Below are 23,702 nucleotides of genomic sequence, written 5' to 3'. Positions count from 1 at the left end.
CTTTTCAGGGAAATGCCGTGCTGCGCTGGTTTATCTGAGTGTGGGGACTAACCGAGTGGGTGGCAGGGTCTGCGGGCCGGATTTACGAGCCTGGTGGGCCACATCCGGCCCCCGGACCGTAGTTTGCTGACCTCTGCACTGGATGAATACCATATGCTGTTCAAAGTCTGATCCCAGCATTCACAAGAAGAGATATCTGCATGAAATCCTTTGGGAAGAAGGGTAATAATAATATTATTGCAACATCTGCCTAGGAAGATAGGTCCATTTCCCTCAGCATTGTCTAAACTGACTGGCAGCAGCACTCCAGGGCAGGAGCCGCTTGCAGTTATACATGGAAATGCAAAGCAGATGAGCTCCAGCTTTTGCCCCTTTTTTCCTATGCTTTTTTTTAAAAAAAGATATTTATTGAAAAAAGATTTTTTGAATATAATGAAAAATAAAAAATAAACATACAAAATAATAAGCAGTTAAAAACGCACATTAATTTTCAATAACATAACTTCCATACCCTTATTTCCTCCGACCTCATACTTCCCTTCTTTGTATTCCAGTTCAATTTGTTAGTTCAGCAAATCCATTAAACTTTTGCCCGTTTATGATCCTTTTTTCATATCTTCTAAAGCATTACAGCCGGAAACCGCTTAGTTTCTATCCAACATCTTTCTAACATTCATTAATTTTACAATATTTCTTTAAATAGTCTTTAAATTTCTTCCAGTCTTCTTTCACCAACTCTTCTCCCTGGTCTCGGATTCTGCCAGTCATCTCAGCCAGTTCCATGTAGTCGATCACCTTCATCTGCCATTCTTCCAGCGTTTCCTATGCTTTTCTCCCTCTGCTGATCTTAAGATTCTTTCGTCTGCTCCCATAGAGCACTCCTACAGTGCTGTGTCTGCAGCAATCGGCAGACCTGTCACAGACCCTCCAAGTGTCCCTATTTTCCAGGGACAGTCCTAGATTTACAGAAGCCATCCCTGTGTCTGATTTGATCCTGGAATGTCCCACTTTTCCTCAGGACACCCCTATTTTCCTCGGAGAAATGTTGGAGGGTATGGAGTTATGCAACCTGCGAAGCCAAGGAGATAAGTAACTCTACAACCTTCATAAGATATCTGAAGGCAGCCCTGTTTAGGGATGTTTTTAAATATTTAATGTTTTATTATGTTTTTATATATGTTAGAAGCTGCCCAGAGTGGCTGGGGCAACCCAGTCAGATGGGAGGGGTATAAATAATAAAATTATTATTATTATCATCATGGAATAGGGCACCTCTGCTTTCATTGGTGGTGTTGTGGGTTAAACCACAAAGCTTAGGACTTGCCTGTCAGAAGGTCAGTGGTTCGAATGCCCGTGACAGCGTGAGCTCCTGTTGCTCAGTCCCTGCTCCTGCCAACCTAGCAGTTCGAAAGCTCGTCAAAGTGCAAGTAGATAAATAGGTACCGCTCCGGCGGGAAGGTAAACGGCGTTTCCGTGCGCTGCTCTGGTTTGCCAGAAGCGGCTTAGTCATGCTGGCCACATGACCCGGAAGCTGTACGCCGGCTCCCTTGGCCAATAAAGCAAGATGAGCGCCACAACCCCAGAGTAGGCCACGACTGGACTTAACCGTCCAGGGGTCCTTTACCTTTACCTTTTCCCCTAAGTAAGGTGGAATCTACACACACATAAAAACCGTTCTGAAAATGATTTTTTTAAAAGCGTTTTTAAAAAATACATTGAATTTTCCATAAGGCTCACCATCTCCATCTAGTGTCACAATGGATATTGCACTTAAAACACACTTAAAATATTTTATTTGCAGCTGTATAGCAGAGTCCTAAGTTGATGGAAAACGTTATTGAAGACGTTCTAATAGTATGAAGGTAGAGTTTGGCTGAGGAAAATAATTACTTTGGCTGTCACCAAACTCTTAGAATTTTTTGAGGACATCAGCAAATAGAATGATCTATCAGACAGCTTACAGCTGGACTTACAGTCAGGTTTTGGAAAATTGGCACCAAACCCTCTTATGAAAACTTAGCTATCATGGGGCAAGGGGCCGTACCCTCTTTTTTTGGGGGGGGACAATATTTTTTATTAATTTTAACAGTATTATTATAATATAATATAATATAATATAATATAATATAATATAATATAATATAATATAATCTTAATTTAACTTTAATTTTCAATTACAGTCCAATAATAGCCTCATTATAACAATATCAAATTATACCAAATTATATAATTTAGGTGGCCCCCTGCATACTAGATTTGATAGTTTGATGATTTTCTTTATTTCTGTATTCCAAAATCTTATTAATTTCAATTACATTCCAGTCAAAATAATCACCCCTTATACAACAGCTGCAGTATTAACAACTTCTATTTGTGTTGAAACATTAAATGATTTATAGAGCTGCAAGTGAGGCACTCAAACTATATCCTTGTTCTTCCTCTGTGTGGCAATTATTCTGTCCGTGGTGTTTCTTCCTGTCCTTGTAAAATGTTATGTCTGTCTTTTCCTGGTTGTTGCTGTTCTCAATCATGCCTTGGGCGGAGTTGATATCCCATTGCTGTTCCAGAAATTTCTCCATTGCTCCATCCTCATAGGGACTTAAAAATGTTTACAAAAATAGGAAGCTGATCAGGAATGAAGAAGCAGCTTTCATAATCAAAGAGGCATTGGAATGTCTACAGTGGGACAATTTCCGTTTTATCTGTCCAGTAATTATATGCTTATTGGCCTCATTCTACCAGAATGCCCTTGCAAATAGCTAGGAGCCTGCTGGAGTTACCTTGGGCTGCAGCCAATCTCTCGCCAGTAAGACTTCTCTGCTTGTAGCAGCTGTATAGATGAGGGAAGTTTGGCTTTTCAAAACCCTCCTGCACAACACTTGGAAACTTAATATTTGTGTTGCACCCCTGGCTCCCTTGGCAATGGTCTAACAGGTTTTTTTTTTTAAGTATTCCTTTAAAGCGATGCCATATCAGTTCTCCCAACATTTTGGTCCTTCAGCTTCACGAATACTCTTGAATGAATGAATCTTTATTTGCCACGGACAGAATAATTGCCACACAGAGGAAGAACAATGATATACCGGTAGTTGGAGTGCCTCACCTGCAGCTCTTTATTTGCTATGGCCATCGGCCATAGCAATAAAACAACAATACGATATACAGTGGCACCTCGGGTTAAGTACTTAATTCATTCCAGAGATCTGTTCTTAACCTGAAACGGTTCTTAACCTGAAGCACCACTTTAGCTAATGGGGCCTCCTGCTGCTGCCGTGCTGCCGGAGCACGATTTCTGTTCTCATCCTGAAGCAAAGTTCTTAACCCAAGGTACTATTTCTGGGTTAGCGGAATCTGTAACCTGAAGCGTATATAACCCGAGGTACCACTGTACAAAGAATAGGAATAAAAAGTCAATAGCATAAAATACATTTTAGGGTTTTGAATCAATAGCTGATTGCCCCAGCTAAAAACCTTACAACCTTTGCTGTCATCTGCTCATCTTGATCTGCCAAGAGAAAGGACACTGTGTCAGTGGTTGGGCGACCCGGAACGGACAATAAAAGAGGAGTGATAATCTCATTCCTCAAGTCTTTATAAAGAGTGCAAGCCAGAAGGGTAGGTAAAGGTAAAGGTACCCCTGCCCGTACGGGCCAGTCTTGCCAGACTCTAGGGTTGTGCTCTCATCTCACTCTATAGGCCGGGAGCCAGCGCTGTCCGCAGACACTTCCGGGTCACGTGGCCAGCGTGACAAGCTGCATCTGGCGAGCCAGCGCAGCACACGGAACGCCGTTTACCTTCCCGCTAGTAAGCGGTCCCTATTTATCTACTTGCACCCGGGGGTGCTTTCGAACTGCTAGGTTGGCAGGCGCTGGGACCGAACGACGGGAGCGCACCCCACTGCGGGGATTCGAACCGCCGACCATACGATCGGCAAGTCCTAGGCGCTGAGGTTTTACCCACAGCGCCACCCACGTCCCCACCCAGAAGGGTATGCGCCACCAATTCGGTACTGCCATCTCCACAGGGACATAAGCGTTTTTCGTGTGGAATCTGTTGGAATCATCCCTCAAGTATAGCTGAGGGCAATACATTCAATCACGAATACTTTTGGCAGCATTCCTCTACCTTTGTTGACTTCCGGCCTCCACCCGTACGGTCAGTGTTTTTCCATTCTTACAACACAGCTTAACCCGCAAAGCCTGATCTGGCCTTATTGCCTCATAGTACCCTACATTAAAGAATGGCTTATACATCTGTAAACCTGGAAACTGGACAAGACCAGAAATCTCACCTAAAAGGAGGGAAACGATGTGCTACGTGCTACCAACCAACCGCTACCCTTTCTATTACTGGCATTCAGTATTTCATTCGGCGTCAAAATGGCGCTAGCTGCTGTGCGGAACAACAGAAGCCTTGTGGTATCAGCTCGGAGGAATTGCAGTCATCCTTAGATAAGCAGGTAGGTGGAGTTTAGTTAGGTCATTGCAGTGAGCAGGGAGCACCTTAACATGGTAACAGTCCTTAAAGGAATGATGCTACTCTTTCAGATCTGGACGGACCAGAACAGGCATTACCTGCAATTAATACTCTGACATTTATTTATTTTGTTTCGCAAGCTTTAGATACTGCTCGATTGTAATAACACCCGGAAGCAATTAAGTAATAAAAGGCTAAAATGACAATTTTTCAGGGAACAATCTATCTCATCCGGCAATAAGTCATTGGTCTGTTAGGGATTCTCCACCTTAAGCAAATCTGGATTTAGTTACATGAAGCTCACTGGAAAACAATCACTCATCTAGCCCTAGGGGGGTTGTGGGAATAAAATGGAATGGAGAGAACTATGTTTATGGCCTTGAGCTCCTTGAAGGAAAGGAAAATATAAATGTAGGCAATAAATATGATGCAACATGGTAATTACCCGCAGATCTTAACTAAACTGCAGCACCTGACCTCCATTATCGCTATGTCATGTTTGGTGTCAGTGCAGGCCAGCAAATCAACATTGGACTAAAGTTCTGTTTGTGGCAACTGATTGGTTGCCTTCCTTTCCCCATGTTCCAGCTTGTCGATATCCTTGTTAAACTGAGGTGCCCAGAACCCGTTACAGGACTCCAGGTGTGGTTCACAACTGCACAGTTCTGGAGATGCAGAGTGGGGATCAGTGGCTAGCCTGGACATTCTGGGGGCTAAATCCACAGGGGACCAGTTGCCTATGGTTGTCCAAGAAGAGAATCTGTGGCGCACAGAAACATTGGCCTCCATTAACAATCATGGGGCTGTAAGCTAGAAAGAAAGTTACCGTATTTTTCACCCCATAAGACACACTTTTTCCCCTCCAAAAATGAAGGGGAAATCGGGGTGCGTCTTATGGGGCGAATGCCTGCAAGCCTCGCGCGCCCGGCAGGAGGTCCCACCGGGTGCGCGAGGCTTGGGGCGGCAGCCTGTTGCCCGAAGCACAGGGAGCCCTCGGGAGGGCTCCCCCTGCTTCGGGCGAGTGTCTGCAAGCCTCGCGCACCCGGCAGGAGATCCCACTGGGTGTGCGAGGCTTGGGGCGGCAGCCTGTCGCCCGAAGCACGGGGAGCCCTCGGGAGGGCTCCCCCTGCTTCGGGCGAGTGTCTGCAAGCCTCGCGCACCCGGCAGGAGGTCCCACCGGGTGCGCGAGGCTTGGGGCGGCAGCGGACTGCTTGCGCGCACCTAGAAGCTTGGGGCGCGCTGAGCTCAGCACGCCCCAAGCTCCTGGTGTAGCGCAGCGATCCGCTAGCCCTGGGAGAGCCCCGCGGCTCTCCCAAGGCTAGCGGACTGCTTGCGCGCACGCAGAAGCTTGGGGCGCGCTGAGCTCAGCACGCCCCAAGCTCCTGGTGTAGCACAGCGATCCGCTAGCCCTGGGAGAGCCCCGCGGCTCTCCCAGGGCTAGCGGACTGCTTGCCGGCATGCAGAAGCTTGGGGCGCGCTGACCTCAGCTTGCCCCAAGCTTCTGGATTAGCGCAGGGGTCCGCTAGCCCTGGGAGAGGCGCCCGGCTCTCCCACGCTAGCGGAGACCTTGCCGGCACGCAGAAGCTTGGGGCGCGCTGAGCTCCGCACGCCCCAAGCTCCTGGTGTAGCGCAGCGCACCTGGGGGGGAAATAAAATTTTTTTCCTTTATTTCCCCCCCCCCCCAAATCTAGGTGCGTCTTATGGGCCGGTGCGTCTTATGGGGCGAAAAATACGGTAGTCCTCTTAGCTTCTGTGGGTTTATTGGGTTAGGAGTCAATACAGAGATGGGGACAAGCAGCAGGGTATCCCTATGAAGCACAAACCCCATGTTTCTATGCTAATGAAGGAAACAAAGTAGGTAATTGAGTGAGCAAATGTGTTTTCTTTTTCCTTTTTTAATAATATTTTTGTTAGTTTTCAATTACAATCCAATAATAGCCTCATTATAACAATACCAATTTATTACAGTGGTACCACCATTTACGTCCACCCTGTCTTCTGTCCATTGTGGTGAATGGGTTACTTCTGGGTTTGCTGCTTGCGCATGCACAGAAGTGCTAAATCGCGCTTCGCGCATGTGCACAATTGCAAAAATGCTCTGCGCATGTGCACAGAGCAGTGCTTTGTTGAGCATCACTTTCGTCGAGTGTCCGGGGCTCTGGAACGGATCCCGGACTCAAAACGAGGTACCACTGTATACAATTATTATTACCAATAGTTCAAATACAGTATTAGATAATTTAGATAAAGTGGGCCCCCGCGTGCTAGAATTGGTGGCTTGATTATTTGCTTTATTTCTGCGTTCCACAATCTTATTCATTTTCATTACATTCCAGTCATAATAATAATCCCTTATACAACAACTCCAATATTAATAACTTCTATTTGTGTTGACACATTAAATGATTTATAAAACTACAAGTGAGGAACTCAGACTATTTCCTTGTTCTTCCTGTGTGTGGCAATTATTCTGTCCATGGCGTTTCTTCCTGTCCTTGTAAGATGTTATGTCTTTCTGGTCCCCCGGTTGTTGTTGTTCTCCATCATGCCCTGGGCAGAGCTGATATCCCATTGTTCCAGAAAATTCTGCATCACTCCATCTCATACTTCATTGTTTTGCAACTTTAACAACAGCAGCAAAAGTTACTCTGTCCCAAGAAATAATCTGTTGACACCATTTTTCTTCTCGGCCTGGGAAGAAGAATGGTCTTTCAAACTGCAGATGACTCATTAAAGAACCTTATCAGTTCCTTGGCAAGTTCACAGACTCCTTTCATCCTGCCTTCCAACTGAAGATATATGAGCAATTATACTTCCAATTAAATTAAATTCAAAGTCCTCTGCGTTACTCAGTTCGCTCCATAAATAATAAACAATGGGGAAGAGTCAGCTCTACAATCGTACATTGGTTTTCAAACAGCTTAGTTCTCGAACATTTTGACTCCCTTATGCTGCAAACCTGGAAGTGACTGTTCCGGTTTGCGAACTATTTTTGGAAGCTGAACGTCTGATGGGGCTTCCACAGCTTCTGATAGGCTGCAGGAGCTTCCTGCAGCCAATCAGAAGCCGCGCTTTGGTTTCCGAATGTTTTGGAAGTCAAACGGACTTCTGGAACGGATTCCATTCAACTTCCAAGGTACGACTGTAATGTGTTTTCTCCCCATCCTCTGCACATGGTGGACACTTTCATCAGCAAACACAGAACATCATCTTCTTCTCCACTGACTGAATCCACCAGGCATAATTTCTGCCACTTTGGAGATGCCGAGGAAATGAAACCCTTACCCTGCTGCCTCGGTTTCCCCACCCCCAGATACCAAAGGATTGCGTGCCTTCATGTGTTGCCCTACTTTGTTTAGGTTCCTTGTGTCAATAATGTGCCTCCCAGCAGAACACTGCCAAATCCCTGCTTGGAGCGCTTAGGGGATCTCCCTCTGCAGGTCAACAAGGTCAGAGTGCTGGGAATTCCTCCAAGCAGAGGGGTTGGGTAGCTCACCCACGTTGACAGAGCAGGTTTGCTAGCGGTGCAGAAACGGCAGCCTGTCGCATCTGTCACGAACGTGGGGAAATCGCTTGGGTAAGGCTGGCCGGCTGTCGGGAATGGTATAAGATCCCTGAGCCCAGGTAGCTGGCAGCATTACCACACTGGTTCCCTGCATGAGGAAGGTAAGCATCCATTTTCCAATTAGAACATTAGCAGTGGCAAAGTTTTTATTGGTGGTTGCAAGAACCAATGATCCCTATATTCTGAACAAAATGCTTGTTTAACCTGGAGGTAGGCTGTATGAATTGTGTATTGATTTGTAACGATTTGTTGGGTCTCTGGACTGTAATAAAGATTGTTGTTGTTGTCCAGTTAGATAGCATAGGGGAATGGCTCTTGCGGGCTTTGGTGATGGGATTGCACAGAGAGCACTGTGCATAGAGGTGCCCTCTTCATGTTTCTCCTCCCCTAAAAGAGGACAGGCTATTCTCCCCAGGGCTACTGCACTCACCAGGAGTTCAGTCCTAAAGGATGTTGCAAACTCCCTATTTTCTGGTTCTAAGTCTCCTCTGCATCTCACCTTTGTTGTTGTTTAGTCGTTTGGTCATGTCTGACTCTTTGTGACCCCATGGACCAGAGCACGCCAGGCCCTCCTGTCTTCCACTGCCTCCCGCAGTTTGGTCAAACTCATGCTGGTAGCTTCGAGAACACTGTCCAACCATCTCGTCCTCTGTTTTCCCCTTCTCCTTGTGCCCTCCATCTTTCCCAACATCAGGGTCTTTTCCAGGGAGTCTTCTCTTCTCTTCATGAGGTGGCGAAAATATTGGAGTCTCAGCTTCAGGATCTGTCCTTCCAGTGAGCACTCAGGGCTGATTTCCTTAAGAATGGATAGGTTTGATCTTCTTGCAGTCCATGGGACTCTCAAGAGTCTCCTCCAGCACCATAATTCAAAAGCATCAGTTCTTCGGCGATCAGCCTTCTTTATGGTCCAGCTCTCACTTCCATACATCACTACTGGGAAAACCATAGTTTTAACTATATGGACCTTTGTCGGCAAGGTGATGTCTCTGCTTTTTAAGATGCTGTCTAGGTTTGTCATTGCAGCATCTCACCCTAGCTGTGCCAAAACTGTTGTGATCCCATAAATTCCAGGGATTTTATGCCCTTGAGTGAAATGGCTGCGGAGTGGAGAATCCCTGTAGGAGTTTTCCAGGGCAGCACTGAATAGCCTTTCTCTGTTGCGTTTAGGAAGCTGAAATGTAGAATTACAAAATTCTTCCTTTTACAACTAGAAAACCCATAGGGGCTACTGTGGTGGAAAGGAAGCTATGCTGAAATGCAGCCTCCTCACCTCCTGAAACCCTACAGAGACATGACTAATTCCACTGCTATAGAAGTCTGCCGGGTGCTGTAATAAGCACAGAAATGCTGGTTACTTGCCCAAAGGAATGTTATTTCTGGATTCAACTGACAAGAACAGGGAGGGATCAGGAATATACGAGTAATCTGGATAGGGAGACAGGTTTTACTAAAGAAGCGAGGAAAATGGAATTCTGGTTTCTAAACTTACAGAAGAAAGAAGGCTTCAGTGTTTGTCTCCTGTGTTCTATCATCATGGGGACTACAATCCTGAAATAGCAACTGGATTCTGCATCAGAGGCCATTTGCTGCAGATTCTGAGATATACACCCTTGCCCATGCCATGGCTTTCATCAGAAGGGGCACATTTTTTTTTGGTGATGTTCTAAGCTTTGATCTAACCACAGTATCTTTGCTGAATTTTGGGGTGGGTGGGTAGGAGGAATAATGGCCAAGCCCCTCTTGCAAAGGGAGGAGGAAAACGAAGTTGTTGTGCAATGAGCAAGTTGTTAATAATTGTTTATATTCTGCTGGGAGAGGCCCAGGGTGGCTGGGAAAACCCAGCCAGATGGGTAGGGAATTAATAATAATAATTAATTAAAAAAAATATTAGTGTGTTGTGATGCCTAGGTCCAGATTAAGATGTGCAGGATGAAGGACAGAATATAAATTTAATCAATTAGTTAATTAATAGAAGAAGCAGCAGCTGGATAGGCAGTCCAGCCTAAATTCTTTCTCTCTCTCTTTGGAGGAGAAAGACACAGTGAGTGGAACTTGACTTTTTTATGAATTGGGGCCAACTGGGTGCAATCATATCCACTAGAAAACTGAATGAAAATTGTACATGGGGATGTGTCAACTCTGTGTACAACCGGCCAGCTTCTTGCAGGTGCCACCAGTGGCTTTGAATTAAAGTTTTGATGACACCACCGCAAACAACTTAAAAAACAGTGTGAAGCGAGACAGGTACCTACCGTAATTCTGTTGCTCGAAACCAGCAGCCTGCAGAAAAGGCGCTGGTTTGTGCAGGAGCAAAGTAGTTGCTGCATGCCCAGCAACTGTTTGATTCAGCTCTTGGCATGAGTCATGCTGCCTTCTGCAGATTCAAGGAGGCAAACAAGCATACCCACTCAGGTTATGAGGGAGGAAAGTTCACAGAGTTACAAAATGACCCCTCAGATAGATAACAGAGAACATTGTTTATTCTTGGAAAGGCATGTATTGTATCTGGTGAAATCGAATGATTTAGATAGGACTGAACAGGGTGGGAGACCAGCTGTTTCCTCACGAAGGGAAGTGGGCAGTGTGTGTGTGTGTGTGTCTGTGTGTGTGTGTGTGTGTGTGTGTGTGTGTTCAGACTTGCTGCTAAATCATTTTTAGGCTAGGGGTAATTCCTTCCTGATGGGAAGAATAGGTTGCACCAAGCAGGGAAGACACCTCTTTTCTTGGAAGGATATGTAGTCTTAATGTTGTACGGTGGTACCTCGGGTTACAGACGCTTCAGGTTACAGATGCTTCGGGTTACAGACTCCACTAACCCAATAATAGTACCTCGGGTTAAGAACTTTGGTTCAGGATGAGAACAGAAATCGTGCGGCGGCAGCACGGTAACAGCGGGAGGCTCATTAGCTAAAGTGGTACCGCAGGTTAAGAACAGTTTCAGGTTAAGAACGGACATCCAGAACGAATAAAGTTCTTAACCCAAGGTACCACTGTACTAAGTGTCCTTCCAGACACCTGCTTCTGCCAGGTAATGTTCCCACTCCCAGTCTGGCTTTTATTTTTAGAAGCTAGACAAGTGCAAAAAATGACACTTCTGGAATCAGTAAGGGTCTAGTATAAGGGCTCCTTCATCCATGTGTTTCCGTCAAGTTTGTTTCAGGGTTGATCTGCACATTCCCTGCATCTTCAGACTATAGGCAATCCGTCATAGCTGCAATACTGGGTGCCTCAGGGATGCAGGTGACACTGTAGTCTAAACCACTGAGCCTCTTGGGCTTGCCGATCAGGTCAGCGGTTTGAATCCCCATGATGGGGTGAGCTCCCATTGCTCTGTCCCAGCTCCTGCCAACCTAGCAGTTCAAAAGCATGCCAGTGTGAGTAGATAAATAGGCACCACTGCAGCAGGAAGGTAAATGGCATTTCCGTGCACTCTGGTTTCCGTCACGGTGTTCTGTAGTGCTAGAAGCTGTTTAGTCCTGCTGGCCACGTGACCTGGAAAGCTGTCTGTAGACAAACACTGGCTCCCTTGGCCTGAAAGCGAGATGAGCGCCGCAACCCCATAGTCGCCTTTGACTGGACTTAAACGTCCAGGGGTCCTTTACCTTTACCTTTTACTGGGTGCCTGTTTGCTGCTGTTCAGCAAGCCTTGCAAGGTCCAAACTGACAGTTCCCCTGACAAAAATATGCTCCATTGCATGTTCTGAGCAAGCCAAGCTGATGTAATACTTCACAATCCTAACCACACAATACACCACAATCCTAACCGCATCTACTTGGAAGTAAGTCCCCCTGAGGGATGATAGGGCTTACTCCCAGGTAAGTGGGGGCTGGTCCCTAGTCCTGTTTGCACTTAAATGTAGGCCCATTTAACTCAATGGGATTCTTTTCTGGGCAGACATGTATATGATTGTGGTGGTAACTGAAATGCAGTGTTACATCTAGAGAAAGTTTGGTTGTGTATGTCACTGAGGAATAATAAGAGAAAAAAATATGTGTTGGTCAGCTGCATTCATGGACAGCTGTTGTTGCAAGGCACTTTTCAAGGAGAAGTCAGACATAGGGTGCATTGCACTAATCTAATCCGGAAGTCACCAAGGCTATGTGTGACCTCATAGCAAGATCTTTCATATCCAGGAAAGAACGCTGTCTGTCACAGCTGCCTCCTGAATACCCTGAACAAAAGCCAGGTTCAAAAATAAGCTATGCACTTGACCATTCTTTCACTAATAAAATACAATGGAAAGTTTTTTTTAACAGTCCCAAGAACATTCTGCACACGTGTGTATCTCTGGACAGCTTTCTAGGTATTTGCAGATCAATTGCAGCAGAACAGGGTACAAAAAAAATTAGAACTTGTGGAACATCAGCATTTGCTTTGCAACACCATTCGAGGCTCCTTAAAAAGCCACTTTCTACAGAGCTTCTCAAGTGAAGGGGTGAAATTTGCATGTTCTGAAGACAGGCTTTGCCATTCAGGATGATGGGGGGGGGGTATGAGCTGGGGATGTTGTGAACCACTGCCTTTCCTCATTGGCTCCAGCTCACATTCAGCAGTCCAGCCCCTTGACATTTATTTGTTTCTCCCCTTCCCGCCTCATTGCTTCAGGTGCCAGCTGGCTCCACAATCAAAGGCTGCACTTCACCCAGCAGACGAGATGTTGCTACCATGGCTGAGCCTCGTACCTGCACTTTTCTGTGTCTCCGCGGACAGTACAGGTAAGACTCGACCAATACGCACCCAGCGCTGTGCTAGCTCTGTTCTCCCAAAGCCTCTGGGGTGACAAACGAATGAGTTTGAGAAGGACAGAAGGGAATGGGCAGGGGCCTGAATTCTGTCTGAAATCACAGGTGTCCAGGGAATCTGCTTCTAGCCCTGCCTCAAAACTTCCACTATTCCTGCATGCTTTTGCCGGATGGATAACCAGAACGCCTCACAAGCGCTATTCATTTCTGTTTTAATTCTCTCTCTTCACAAAGGGCATGTTCTGATAGACCTAATATGAGTCAGCCAATATGGGTACCAACAGCTGACTTGCATTAGCTGAGCAGTGTGTTAATTTTACAGTCCTGGCATCGGTTGCCAAAGGGCAGCCTGGTTCATTCAGGCATAGGCTACAATCCTGTACCTACTTACCTGGTGGTTGCCTGATTTTCCTCTGTGCCAGCCCAGCCCTTGCCACCAACACCTCCAGGCGGGTGGGCACAGAGCCTATGCACCAGCCCAGCCCTTGCCACCAGAGCCAAGCCGGGCTGCACTGTGCCATCTGCCTGCCTGTGGAGGGAGGAGACCAGCCGTCAACACAGCCCTTGACAAGTGAATACCCCCAGTGCTGGCTGAGCAGCCATTCAGTTAGAGACCCCCTTGCCTGGGGGTACCTGGTTTGCGCCCCCTAAAAACTGTGTGCCCGGGGCTATGCCCCCCCTGACCCCATGCTACTTTCCCCACAGAAACCTGCTCTTTAACAACTGCTTTCTCTTGTCCCACTGTCTGCTTGCTCACTCCAATTGTGATATTTCAATCCTGCCCTTTCCAGATTATTCAACATTGCACATGGACTCTGTGACTGGAGTTTTGGAAGACTTTGAATCCCAGCTGAGAGGGACCCCGGACCAGACTGTGACAGAGCTTTTCCGGGAGCTGGAGTGTTGTGAGGGCGAGCTCTGCCAGCTTCTCCTCGGCCCCGTGACTTCGGCTCCCTCAGATGTGTCTTATTTGAGTGAGCAGCAGAGCATTTTCCTCAAAAACCTGGTGAACCATGAGGTTGATGCCTCCTTGGTAGAACATGGGGTGGTCTTGACTCCTGATGGGACTACAGTTTCACTCAGTCCCCTTCTTGCTGGGATAGCTGCAGGGCTCCAGAGGAGCCATAAGGAGACTCTGCATGCCACACCTTTGATCGCCAACTCCACCAATAGTTCTGTGGTAGAGCTACCCCTTACTCTGGAGCCCCTCTTCGCCACAACAATCGCCATGGACCTCGGCAAAGCCTTTCTCCTCTTTCACACCAACCAAAGCCAGGTGGCCCTGGGACCAGACGGCTGCTGGGACAGCATCTCTGCACCTCAAAAATTCACCTTGATGGGGGCTCCCTCGACTCTTCCAGATGCTTTTATCAATGGTGCAATGGATGGCCTCATTCTAGGTACTTACTTGGCAGAGAAAGCAGATCCGCCATCCAACCTCAGTGTCCTGCTGAAGGATTATTATGGTGGAGAGGGTCTAGGAGGTGAAAGTCCGATGCAGAGCAACTTCCGACGAAAGAACTTTGCAGCTCTGGTGAGCGAGGAAAAGCTGAGGATGCAAGTAGAGGATTCTCTCCTCCTGCTCCAGAGGCTGAATGAAAGCAACCCCTTGTTTGATGGCCTCACAAATGAAGAACTGAGATCTGTCGCAAAGCAGGCTGTAGAAGAATTCACAGCTTTGTATGTAGGTATGGATCACATGTGGAAAACCATATCTCCAGAACGGATTTATTCCTGTCTCCTGTGTACTTAGGTTGGAGAACTACACTGGCAAAATTCAGAGAAGGGCACATTTTGAAGGATGGGTGCGCTTTAGTTCTCAGATTGTTTCGAAAAGGGCAACACATTCAGCTGTTAATGCACACTGAATCAAATCCCCTCCTACATCCCTTGTTAGAGGTCCTTAAATGTCAATATACTTCTCCCTACTAGTTCTCTGTTTGTCTCCTACCCTATTCCATCCTAAACAAGAGATCCTCTTACTACATAAATGGGAAACTGCCCACATGTACGTCTTTTCAAAGCCCACGTGGTTCATTTATTTAACATAATCACATCCCACTTTTCTGCTAAGACGTTTGGGGCAAATTACACAGACTCTCATTTTGTGGAGGGGAAGGGGAAGAGTAGAGGACATGGATCTCACTGCAGACCCAGGAAAAAAAGAAGTTGGAAGGAACCTCCCCCCCCACTCGCATTTCTTCCTCCCCCCTGCATTTCTGCAGAGCACACCTTCCTCCAACGTGAGCAACTGGGAGCAGGCCTTTCCTCCCCCCCCCCGTCTGCTCGCCCCTTACCTCCCACCCATGTGCAAAACATTTGGGGCTGCTCGCTTGCCTCCCATGACCCCTCCCCACCCCCACCCCCTTGCCTCTCCTAATGGCCGGCCAGCCTGCCTCCTCCCAGGTGCCCTTGTTCAGACGTGCTCAGAAATGGTGCCGAAAAGGAGGAAGGCACCAACTTGCACAAAATATTGTGTGTGTCCCTAAATATTTTATTGGAGGGGCAAAGGGGCCAGGGCCCCATAGAGTTGGTGCCTATGACATTAGCAATGTAGACCAGGGGTCAGCAAGGTTTACCTTGCCTGGGCCGGTTCACTCCAGCAGAGATCCCTCCGTGGGCCGGATTGCGGTTGCGCCCACAATTTCCGACATCTGCGCATGTGCAGATGTGATTTCTGGCACCACGGAAGTGATTTCTGGCACCACGGAAGTGAGTTCTGGCACCGCGGAAGTGAGTTCCCGCACCACGCTGCGTCGGTTTAGCGCAGCGCGCAGGGACTCACTGAGCGGGCAGCTCGGTTCAGGGATGGCTCATGGGCCACTTAAACAACCCTCGTGGGCCACTTGTGGCCCATGGGCCTTAGGTTGCCTACCCCTGATGTAGACTGTACATGAACGCATACCTTTCAAGCATTCCGATTTGAGTGGAACCTCCTGGAATTATCGAAGCCGTCCTTGCTTCTGGCTGGATCCTGGGATGTCCCCGTTTGGGGTCCATTGCTCTAGCACGAGTCAGCTGGCTCCCCTAAGAGCTTGGGACCAATTCCGATCACTAGGATTTTGGAGGGTATGTTAATGTGAAATGTAACCGGGTAGGGGGAACCATATGAGCCTGGTTTATCCTGATGCACAAGGATAGTTGAGAGTGAAATCACATAATAGCTCTAAGCACATGGAGAGCTGGTTGTCTGTGATATGGCTCTAGGATGCAGCTGTGGTCTAAACCACGGAGCCTCTTGGGCTTGCTGATCAGAAGGTCGGTGGTTCGAATCCCACAGATGGGGTGAGCTCCCGATGCTCTGTCCCAGCTCCTGCCAACCTAGCAGTTCGAAAGCACGCCAGTGCAAGTAGATAAATAGGTACCGCTGTGACGGGAAGGTAAAAGGCATTTCTGTGCGCTCTGGTTTCCGTCACGGTGTTTTGTTGCGCCAGAAGCAGTTTAGTCATGCTGGCCACATGACCCAACAAGCTGTCTATGGACAAATGCTGGCTCCCTCAGCCTGAAAGCGAAATGAGGTCCGCAACCCCATAGTCGCCTTTGACTGGACTGATCCATCCAGGAGTCCTTTATCTACCTTTACCTAGGAGCTGTGCCTCAAATAACACCTTTGTCCTACAATTTGCCCCTCCACCAAGCAGACATGCTGGCTGACCTGCTTTCTAACTGCATGACCTACTTTATCGGCCGTGTTCTTCTCCCCTCACAGAGTGTCCTGCAATCATCCCACGGTGCATGTGGGGTGCCCGACCCTACAGAGGAACACCCGCACAGCTTCAGTTGCCCCTGGGCTTCGTATACATCCACCACACTAGCACCCCTGCAAAGCCATGCCGAAGCTTCCCATCGTGTGCAGCGGATATGCGCTCGATGCAGAGATTCCACCAGGATTTCCGTGGCTGGGATGACATTGGCTACAGGTAAGCACAGTCCTATTGTAATACACAGCTAGGAATGGACAGATCTGTCACCTGTTAAGAGTTGTTTTCATAGGTTTTTCATTCCATTTCTGAATTAATGTGCATTAAAAAATTCAAAACAATGCTTTCTAAACCCTATCTAAGTGTGTATTTTCTCTCACCGTGCATATCTAAAGGCAGATTCCAATCAACTCAAGCTGCGAAATAACTGTCTTGCAACCTTTGAAGAAGTGCAGTTTCTGGTGGATAACTTAGTTCTCATTTGTGTGTTAGGATGGATCTAAACACAGGTCTAAACCACAGAGCCTAGGGGTTGCTGATCAGGTCGGTGGTTCGAATCCCCGCGACGGGGTGAGCTCCTATTCTTCGGTCCCAGCTCCTGGCCACTTAGCAGTTCGAAAGCACGTCAAAGTGCATGTAGATAAATAGGTACCGCTCCAGCGGGAAGGTAAACGGCGTTTCTGTGCACTGTTCTGGTTTGCCAGAAGCGGCTTAGTCATACTGGCCACATGACCCGGAAGCTGTCTGCGGACAAACGCCTGCTCCCTCAGCCTATAGAGCGAGATGAACTGGCAACCCCAGAGTCGTCCACAATTGGATCTAACGGTCAGAGATACCTTTACCTTTAAACACAGGAAAGCAACGCTATAAATAAGCCAGAAATTACATCGTTTTAACAAAAGAAAAAAATCTCTATGGCGTTTTAAAATTTCCTTCTCTCTGGCGCCATCTTGTGTTGCATGTTTATAGTGCATTCAAATCGCTGTTTCTTTTCTAATGTAGCTGAGTCCTTATTCCACCCAGGGCATATCAAGGCCATTTAATTAATAAGTATGGGTGAATATCAAATTCCTCAAGCATCCCTATGTTTGATGCACCGTAGGCTCTGAGAAGATTTCCCAGTGCAGAATCCTGCGAAAGGTGAATTGAGTTCTGGAAGTTGGGGTGAAATTGCAGTTAGAGGTCCTTCTCATCCAAACCGATGCCGTTCTTGGATAATAATAAATAAATGAGGTCTAGTTCTCTGTGTTTCAGGTACACCACTTAACTTCAGACTGCTGGTGGGGGCTCATTTACTGGTAAATAAATAACTAAAACCCCTGCACAAAGAAAGCTAGCATCATATGGGAAAGCCAGTCTAGAACCTATTTCCAGACTTCTAATTTGTGGATATTTTTGCATGGTTGTTGAGCATTCCATCATGCCAGGTGCCTTCTCAACTATGGCCTGAAGTGATACCTTCCAAACAAAAGTTTATTACTACACCAAGAACTATGAAATTCCCAGATCAAGGAAAGGATCATAATCTAGTCCAGCTTCTGATCCCAAAAGCTTAATTTCACTCCTTTTGACACTGGGGTATAAGATTAGAGTTCACGGAAAAGATGGGCTTTTTTCCATCTGGAACTCACTGGAACTCAGTTCCAGCACTTCTCAGGTAGGACACATTGTCATTACAGTGGTACCTCAGGTTACATACACTTCAGGTTGCATACGCTTCAGGTTACAGACTCTGCTAACCCAGAAATATTACCTCGGGTTAAGAACTTTGCTTCAGGATGAGAACAGAAATCGTGCTCCGGCGGCGCGGCGGCAGCAGGAGGCCCCATTAGCTAAAGTGGTGCTTCAGGTTAAGAACAGTTTCAGGTTAAGAACGGACCTCCGGTACTTAACCCGAGGTACCACTGTATAAGAGAATGAGGGAGTTTTCGGTGTTTGAGAACCAAGGTACCACAGTATATATACAGGGGCGCCGACTTATAAAAAATATTGGGGGGGGCCATACCGGGGTCCTGGGGGAGGGAGAACGCGAGAAGCAGCGCGAGCCTCTGAGAGAACGCGAGACCCCGCGCAGCTGCTGCTCCTGCCTCAAGCTAGCGGGTTGGCCGGGTAGGCGTCGGTTCCTTGCTTGAGCAGGACCCCCGTGCCTGCCCGCCTCCCTCCAGGTAGACCGGGTAGGAACCTGGCCCTTTGTATAGAAGCGACAGGCGGGCGGCAGGCAGGCAGGCAGGGAGCGTGGACGTTCCCTGCCTGCCTGCCTGCCTGCCTGCCTGCCTGCCTTCTTCCAGGTAGACCGGGTAAGAACCTGGCCCTTTGTATAGAAGCGCCAGGCGGCCGCAGGCAGGCAGGCAGGCAGGGAGCATGGCCATCCCCTGCCTGCCTGCCTGCCTGCCTCCCTCCCTCCCCCCAGGTAGACCGGGTAAGAACCTGGACCTTCGTATAGAAGCGCCAGGCGGCTGCAGGCAGGCAGGAAGGCAGCAGGCCAGGGTGCGTGGACGTCCCATGCCTGCCTGCCTGCCTGCCTGCCTGCCTTCTTCCAGGTAGACCGGGTAAGAACCTGGACCTTGGTATAGAAGGCAGGCTTGCAGGCAGGCAGGCTGCTGCTGCTGTTCGGTCGGCGGCTCCTTTGCTTTGCTTGCTGCCGCCCAGGCCCCGGGAGCCACAGAGCCAGCACCGCCTGAGGAGGAATATCCAGCCCATTCAGAGACGCTGCTGCTTCTCTCTCTCTCTCTCTCTCTCTCTCTCTCTCTCTCTCTCTCTCTCTCTCTCTCTCGTTGTTGTTCCGTTCGGATTCCCCCTCCCACCCGGCGGCTCCTCTGGCGCGTCCTGGCAGCAGTGGCGGCGGCGGCGGCAGCAGCTCCTCCTGCAAAGCACTTTTCCCTCTCCCTCGGTGTGTTTGTATTTGCGTGTGCGTGCGCACGGCGAGCGAGTGCACCTCCTGCCTCTCTCTCCCTCTCTCTCTCCCCCGCCGTGCAATCTCCTTGGGACTCTCCAGTCCTTTTGATGTCGCCGCGGCCGCAGCGCTGGCCCACCAGACTTTACACGAAGGTTCGCGCGCTAATAATTTTCTTAAATTATTGGGGGGGCTCTGCCCCCCCAATCGAATTTTTGAGGGGGCTCGGGCCCCCTCAGGCCCCATGGAGTCGGCGCCTATGTATATATATACAGTCATACCTCGGGTTAAATGTGCTTCAGGTTGAGCATTTTCAAGTTACGCTCCACAGGAACCGGGAAGTAATGGAGCGTGTTACTTCTGGGTTTCACTGCTTGCGCATGCGCAGACGCTCAAAATGACTTCACACGCATGCGCGGAAGTGGAAAAACGCGACCCGCGCATGCGCAAATGCGCAGTCGCATCTTACATTCTATTCAGGATGTGAATGGGGCTCCAGAACGGATCCCGTTCGCATCCAGAGGTACCACTGTATAGAGAGAGAGAGAATGACAGCAAGGCTGAGCTCCTTGGTAAGACAATACTTACCGTATTTTCTATCCTTGCACAGCTATGTTGCCGGAGGTGATGGATACATCTACCAGGGGAGAGGCTGGCACTGGGTAGGAGCGCACACACGGAGCTACAACACCAAAGGCTACGGCATCAGCTTCATTGGGGACTACATGGAGGCACTGCCAGATGCCCACAGTATGGAACTGGTGAAGAACAATTTCATAAAGTGTGCTGTGAGGGGCTCCAAGCTGCAAGCCAACTACACCATCCATGGGCACCGCCAGATGGGGAACACCCTATGCCCGGGAGACAGACTCTTCAAAGAGATTCAAACCTGGAAAGGTTTCGCAGAGAGGTGCTTTACAGACAAGGGTGTTCATCGCTGCATCTGACGTAGAGCTACCTGATGTTGTTTCCTGATGTGAGAGTCTTCAAGAACCCATTATCACGCAGACTGGGGGAAGAGTGCCGTCAGTGCCCAAGTCCAACACCAGGGGGCAGCTGTTCAACACCTGCAAGGAAGCCAGGGCTGAATTCAAAATCCTTAAGCAAAATAAATGATGGCAGTCATACATACAATACTTTGATTTGAAAATTTGGGGAATACAAATATAAGATCCATGGGACTATGATGGGGGCAGTGGTGTGGAAGAAAGGGACTGAAAATAATGAAGGAATGCAGCTGGAGGCGAACTAGAGAAATCTGTCTGCTCCTGTCTGCAAGGGCAAAGATACAGAATAGAGATACAGAGCCACTTTAAAAAAAGGCACTTTCATGTGAAAATTTCGTGTTTTCCCTAATGATAACAAAATGCCAACCCAAATCAGAGCAGGGCAATTCCATGCTATATCCAAAGGCAGATCTAGGGGGGTGAGACCCTGCAACTATGACGTCCAACGAAAGGGAAGAGGTAGGAGAGGATGCCAGATTTTGGCATCGCCCAGGGTGCCACTGAAATTTGAGCTCTGCCACAACTATATCATCAGCCCCGGACCTGAAAGCCATAGGGGGAGATTGCACCATTTCACATCTAGCTACACGTAAGATGACCGTTGTTATAAGAAGAATACGTTTAATTCTCTTATGGGGTATCTAGAGCCCGTATAGAGTCCCTCAGGAGATTTCTATCAGTCGGTGAAAATAACAGAGGCCAATTGTTAATTGAAAGCAAAGCAGCTAGTAAGCCTGATCTTTATTAAAGGAAATAAACTGTTGCAACAGGGTCCCCACTCACCACACGCAGGAGGGAGAACCCCAAACAATGGTGCACAAGACCCTATAAAGACTTTTGAAATTGCCCACCCTGTAGCCCAAGACCAACCCCCAAAACATCATACATACATCACAGAAGGAGGTGGTCTCCGGCAGAAATTGGAGAGTGTTGCTTCTCTCCCGTCTGCCAGGATACCTGGTAATGCCTTATCTGATTACGCTTTCCGGGTAGCCTGGCCATTCCTTTGAGATGGTAGATACTTTAGTTTCTGAATCTCTTACACATATTGATAGTTTGCTCAGCTTAACAGACACTTGCCTGACTGTATTCGAAAAGGGAGGTGTAAGCCCCTACAGTCCAAAGACAACTGGAAAGCTTTTTCTATTGCCTTCCTCCTTGCAGAGAAATATTTGAGGTCAATTTGGGAGAGCCAAAACGGCTTCAGGATTGCTCTCCTGTACTATTTCAGACGTGTGGTTCATATACTTATGTATGTGTTTGCCTTGTACATTTATTCTATATTTGAGACCTTTGAATTCTTATAACACTGCGTCAACGTGGTTTCTTCCTAGCTACCAAGATAGCAGTGGCAGCTGTAATAATTGTTCTCATATTCTCTGGCCCATCTGCACCGGACATTTAAAGCAGTATCATATCACATGAAGCAGTCATGGCTCCCCTCTCAAAAAGAAAAAAATTCTGGGACTATAGCTTGTTAAGGAAGCTGAGAGCTGTTAGGGGACCCTAACAGTTCCCTGGAAAGAGTGATTGACTGCTAAGCCACTCCGTGTAGTTAAATCTATAATGTGGTTAGGGTCTCTGTGTGGCTCTGTCTAGATTACGAAAATCAACATTGCAACTGCTTTCATGTCCAAAACAAAGTAAGACATCCTCATGCTATGCGATAAGTATGCATATTCTCCCACAGTGGACCACAGAAAAGGCATTGTCACCCCACAGAAGAAAATACCCCACAACAATACAGAGTTCTGCAGAAAAATGTGAACCTTTTCACCATTATTGAGGTCATGTGTTTAGCAGCTGTGTTTTTAAAATAAACAGCATACCACTTTTGTAAAATATGACTGAATTGTCTAAATAGTTCAGTTGTCTAATCTTTGAGTGAAATGGATTCTACTTCTTGGAAAAACATAAGCTTTCTGATTGACAAGGTGGGCAAAGATACCAAATTAAAAGCTGTCTTCATAGGGCCGCTGAAAATGCTGTGTAGATCTTGCAAGGGCGTTCATATTTGCAAACTGCTGATGAAGTCAATCAGCCCAGTTAGGTTAATAATCTCTTTGCCAACAGTTGCCAGGGAAGTATCTGCTTTGTGATGTAAGCTTGGGCCAAAATGTTGCTATGGAAACTAATTCACTAAAGATGCTTCAGGAAAGGGAGCAGAAAAAGGCACAACTTCCTCCCTTGACCCTGCCTGGAGATGATGCCATCAAAGTGTCTGTGTCCTTGAGGGAGAAAACCAGGCAGTTCTGGGACTGGCGCTGGAAAAGACACATAGGCCTAATTTGCCCTCTGTCGGTTTGGGTGATGCCCCTAGAACCCTAATGGGGTCTCTGCTGGAGTGTAATGTTGGCAACCCATCTTCTGTTCAGCCTGAATATACATGTAAAACAAGCCTTGGACCATAGAAAAAGACACCAGTCTCCAGGAAACCTCCAATTCAAGAAAGCCAGATGGAAGGTATGTCCTGAAACACTTGGTCTGCTCAGAGCCTGGGGTGTGGAGAATGAAAGGATATTTAGGAAAATGGGCCACTAGTCCAGTGAAATAACTTGCCCAGGATGCTGCCAATGATATGAAGAGTGATATGAAAATGATATAATATGAAATGATAATGATATGAAAAGAGTGATTCCTATCACTCTTTTCAGGAGTTAATATCTGCATGGGGGCAGGCTCTTGTGTTAGTTCTACCCACCATCAGACATGGGGGGGGGATGGAGGGCAGGAGGAGCGGGAGACAGGGCTTTCTGCATGGCAGCCCCTACATAGCGGAACTCCCTCCCCATGGAAATTTCCCTCCCATCTTTTTTTGTAACCCCGACATTTCTGTTACACTCATCTCCTTTTGTTGAAATTTATACTGTTCTCCATCCAGAACAGTTTTACTGGGGAAGCCGCCCAGAGTGGCTAGGGAAGTCCAGCCAGATGGGCAGGATAGAATTATAATTATAATTATTATTATTTGCACCACAGAGGGTTGGACTAGATGATCCCCGGGTTCCCTTTCTAACTCTGGGCTTCTTTTATCTATTTTTATAATGGTATGCTATATAGCTGTCACCCACCCTGGACCTTCTTGTGAAGGGCAGGTAAGAAATCTTACAAATAAAATAAAAGGGAAGAAGTGTGTGCAAACTTAGGCTGGGACGTAGGCTTCCAGGCCTCAGGTTCCAGTAAGGTCTCCAGCGCTTCTTGTGGGATGCCAGCATCCACTAAGGAGGGGGGAAGGCATGCAGCAGGAGGGAGACGCTGGACGTGGTGCGGATGATGGAGACCACCTCCCCAAAGTTGGACAAAGAGAGCAAACTGGA

General features: G+C 47.6%; 2 protein-coding genes and 2 long non-coding RNA genes across 7 annotated transcripts in view; 2 read left to right on the top strand and 2 right to left on the bottom strand.

The window, feature by feature from the left end:
- The window catches only part of RASAL3 (RAS protein activator like 3), a 150,999-nt gene that overhangs the window by 66,508 nt on the left and 60,789 nt on the right, over positions 1–23,702 (top strand). The window lies entirely within an intron of this gene.
- LOC308577075 overlaps positions 1–23,702 on the bottom strand; it is a 137,359-nt gene that overhangs the window by 84,918 nt on the left and 28,739 nt on the right. The gene's annotated exons all lie outside the window — the stretch shown is intronic.
- LOC308577098 lies at positions 59–10,388 on the bottom strand. Its single transcript, XR_014003437.1, has 3 exons — positions 10,294–10,388; positions 3,480–3,505; positions 59–208 (listed from the first exon to the last, which is right to left on the bottom strand). It is a non-coding gene; the product is annotated as an uncharacterized lncRNA (long non-coding RNA).
- Positions 7,989–20,512, top strand: PGLYRP2 (peptidoglycan recognition protein 2). The gene is made up of 5 exons (XM_081176638.1): positions 7,989–8,142; positions 12,648–12,757; positions 13,576–14,472; positions 16,494–16,704; positions 19,989–20,512. Exons 2-5 carry the CDS (start codon positions 12,697–12,699, stop codon positions 20,323–20,325), a joined length of 1,506 nt encoding a protein of 501 aa, XP_081032764.1. The 5' UTR covers positions 7,989–8,142; positions 12,648–12,696; the 3' UTR covers positions 20,326–20,512.

The sequence above is a fragment of the Podarcis bocagei genome (assembly GCF_964188305.1).
Source record: "Podarcis bocagei genome assembly, chromosome: 17".
In the NCBI taxonomy this organism is placed as follows: domain Eukaryota; kingdom Metazoa; phylum Chordata; class Lepidosauria; order Squamata; family Lacertidae; genus Podarcis; species Podarcis bocagei.
This window is presented reverse-complemented; position numbering and strand designations above follow the sequence as displayed.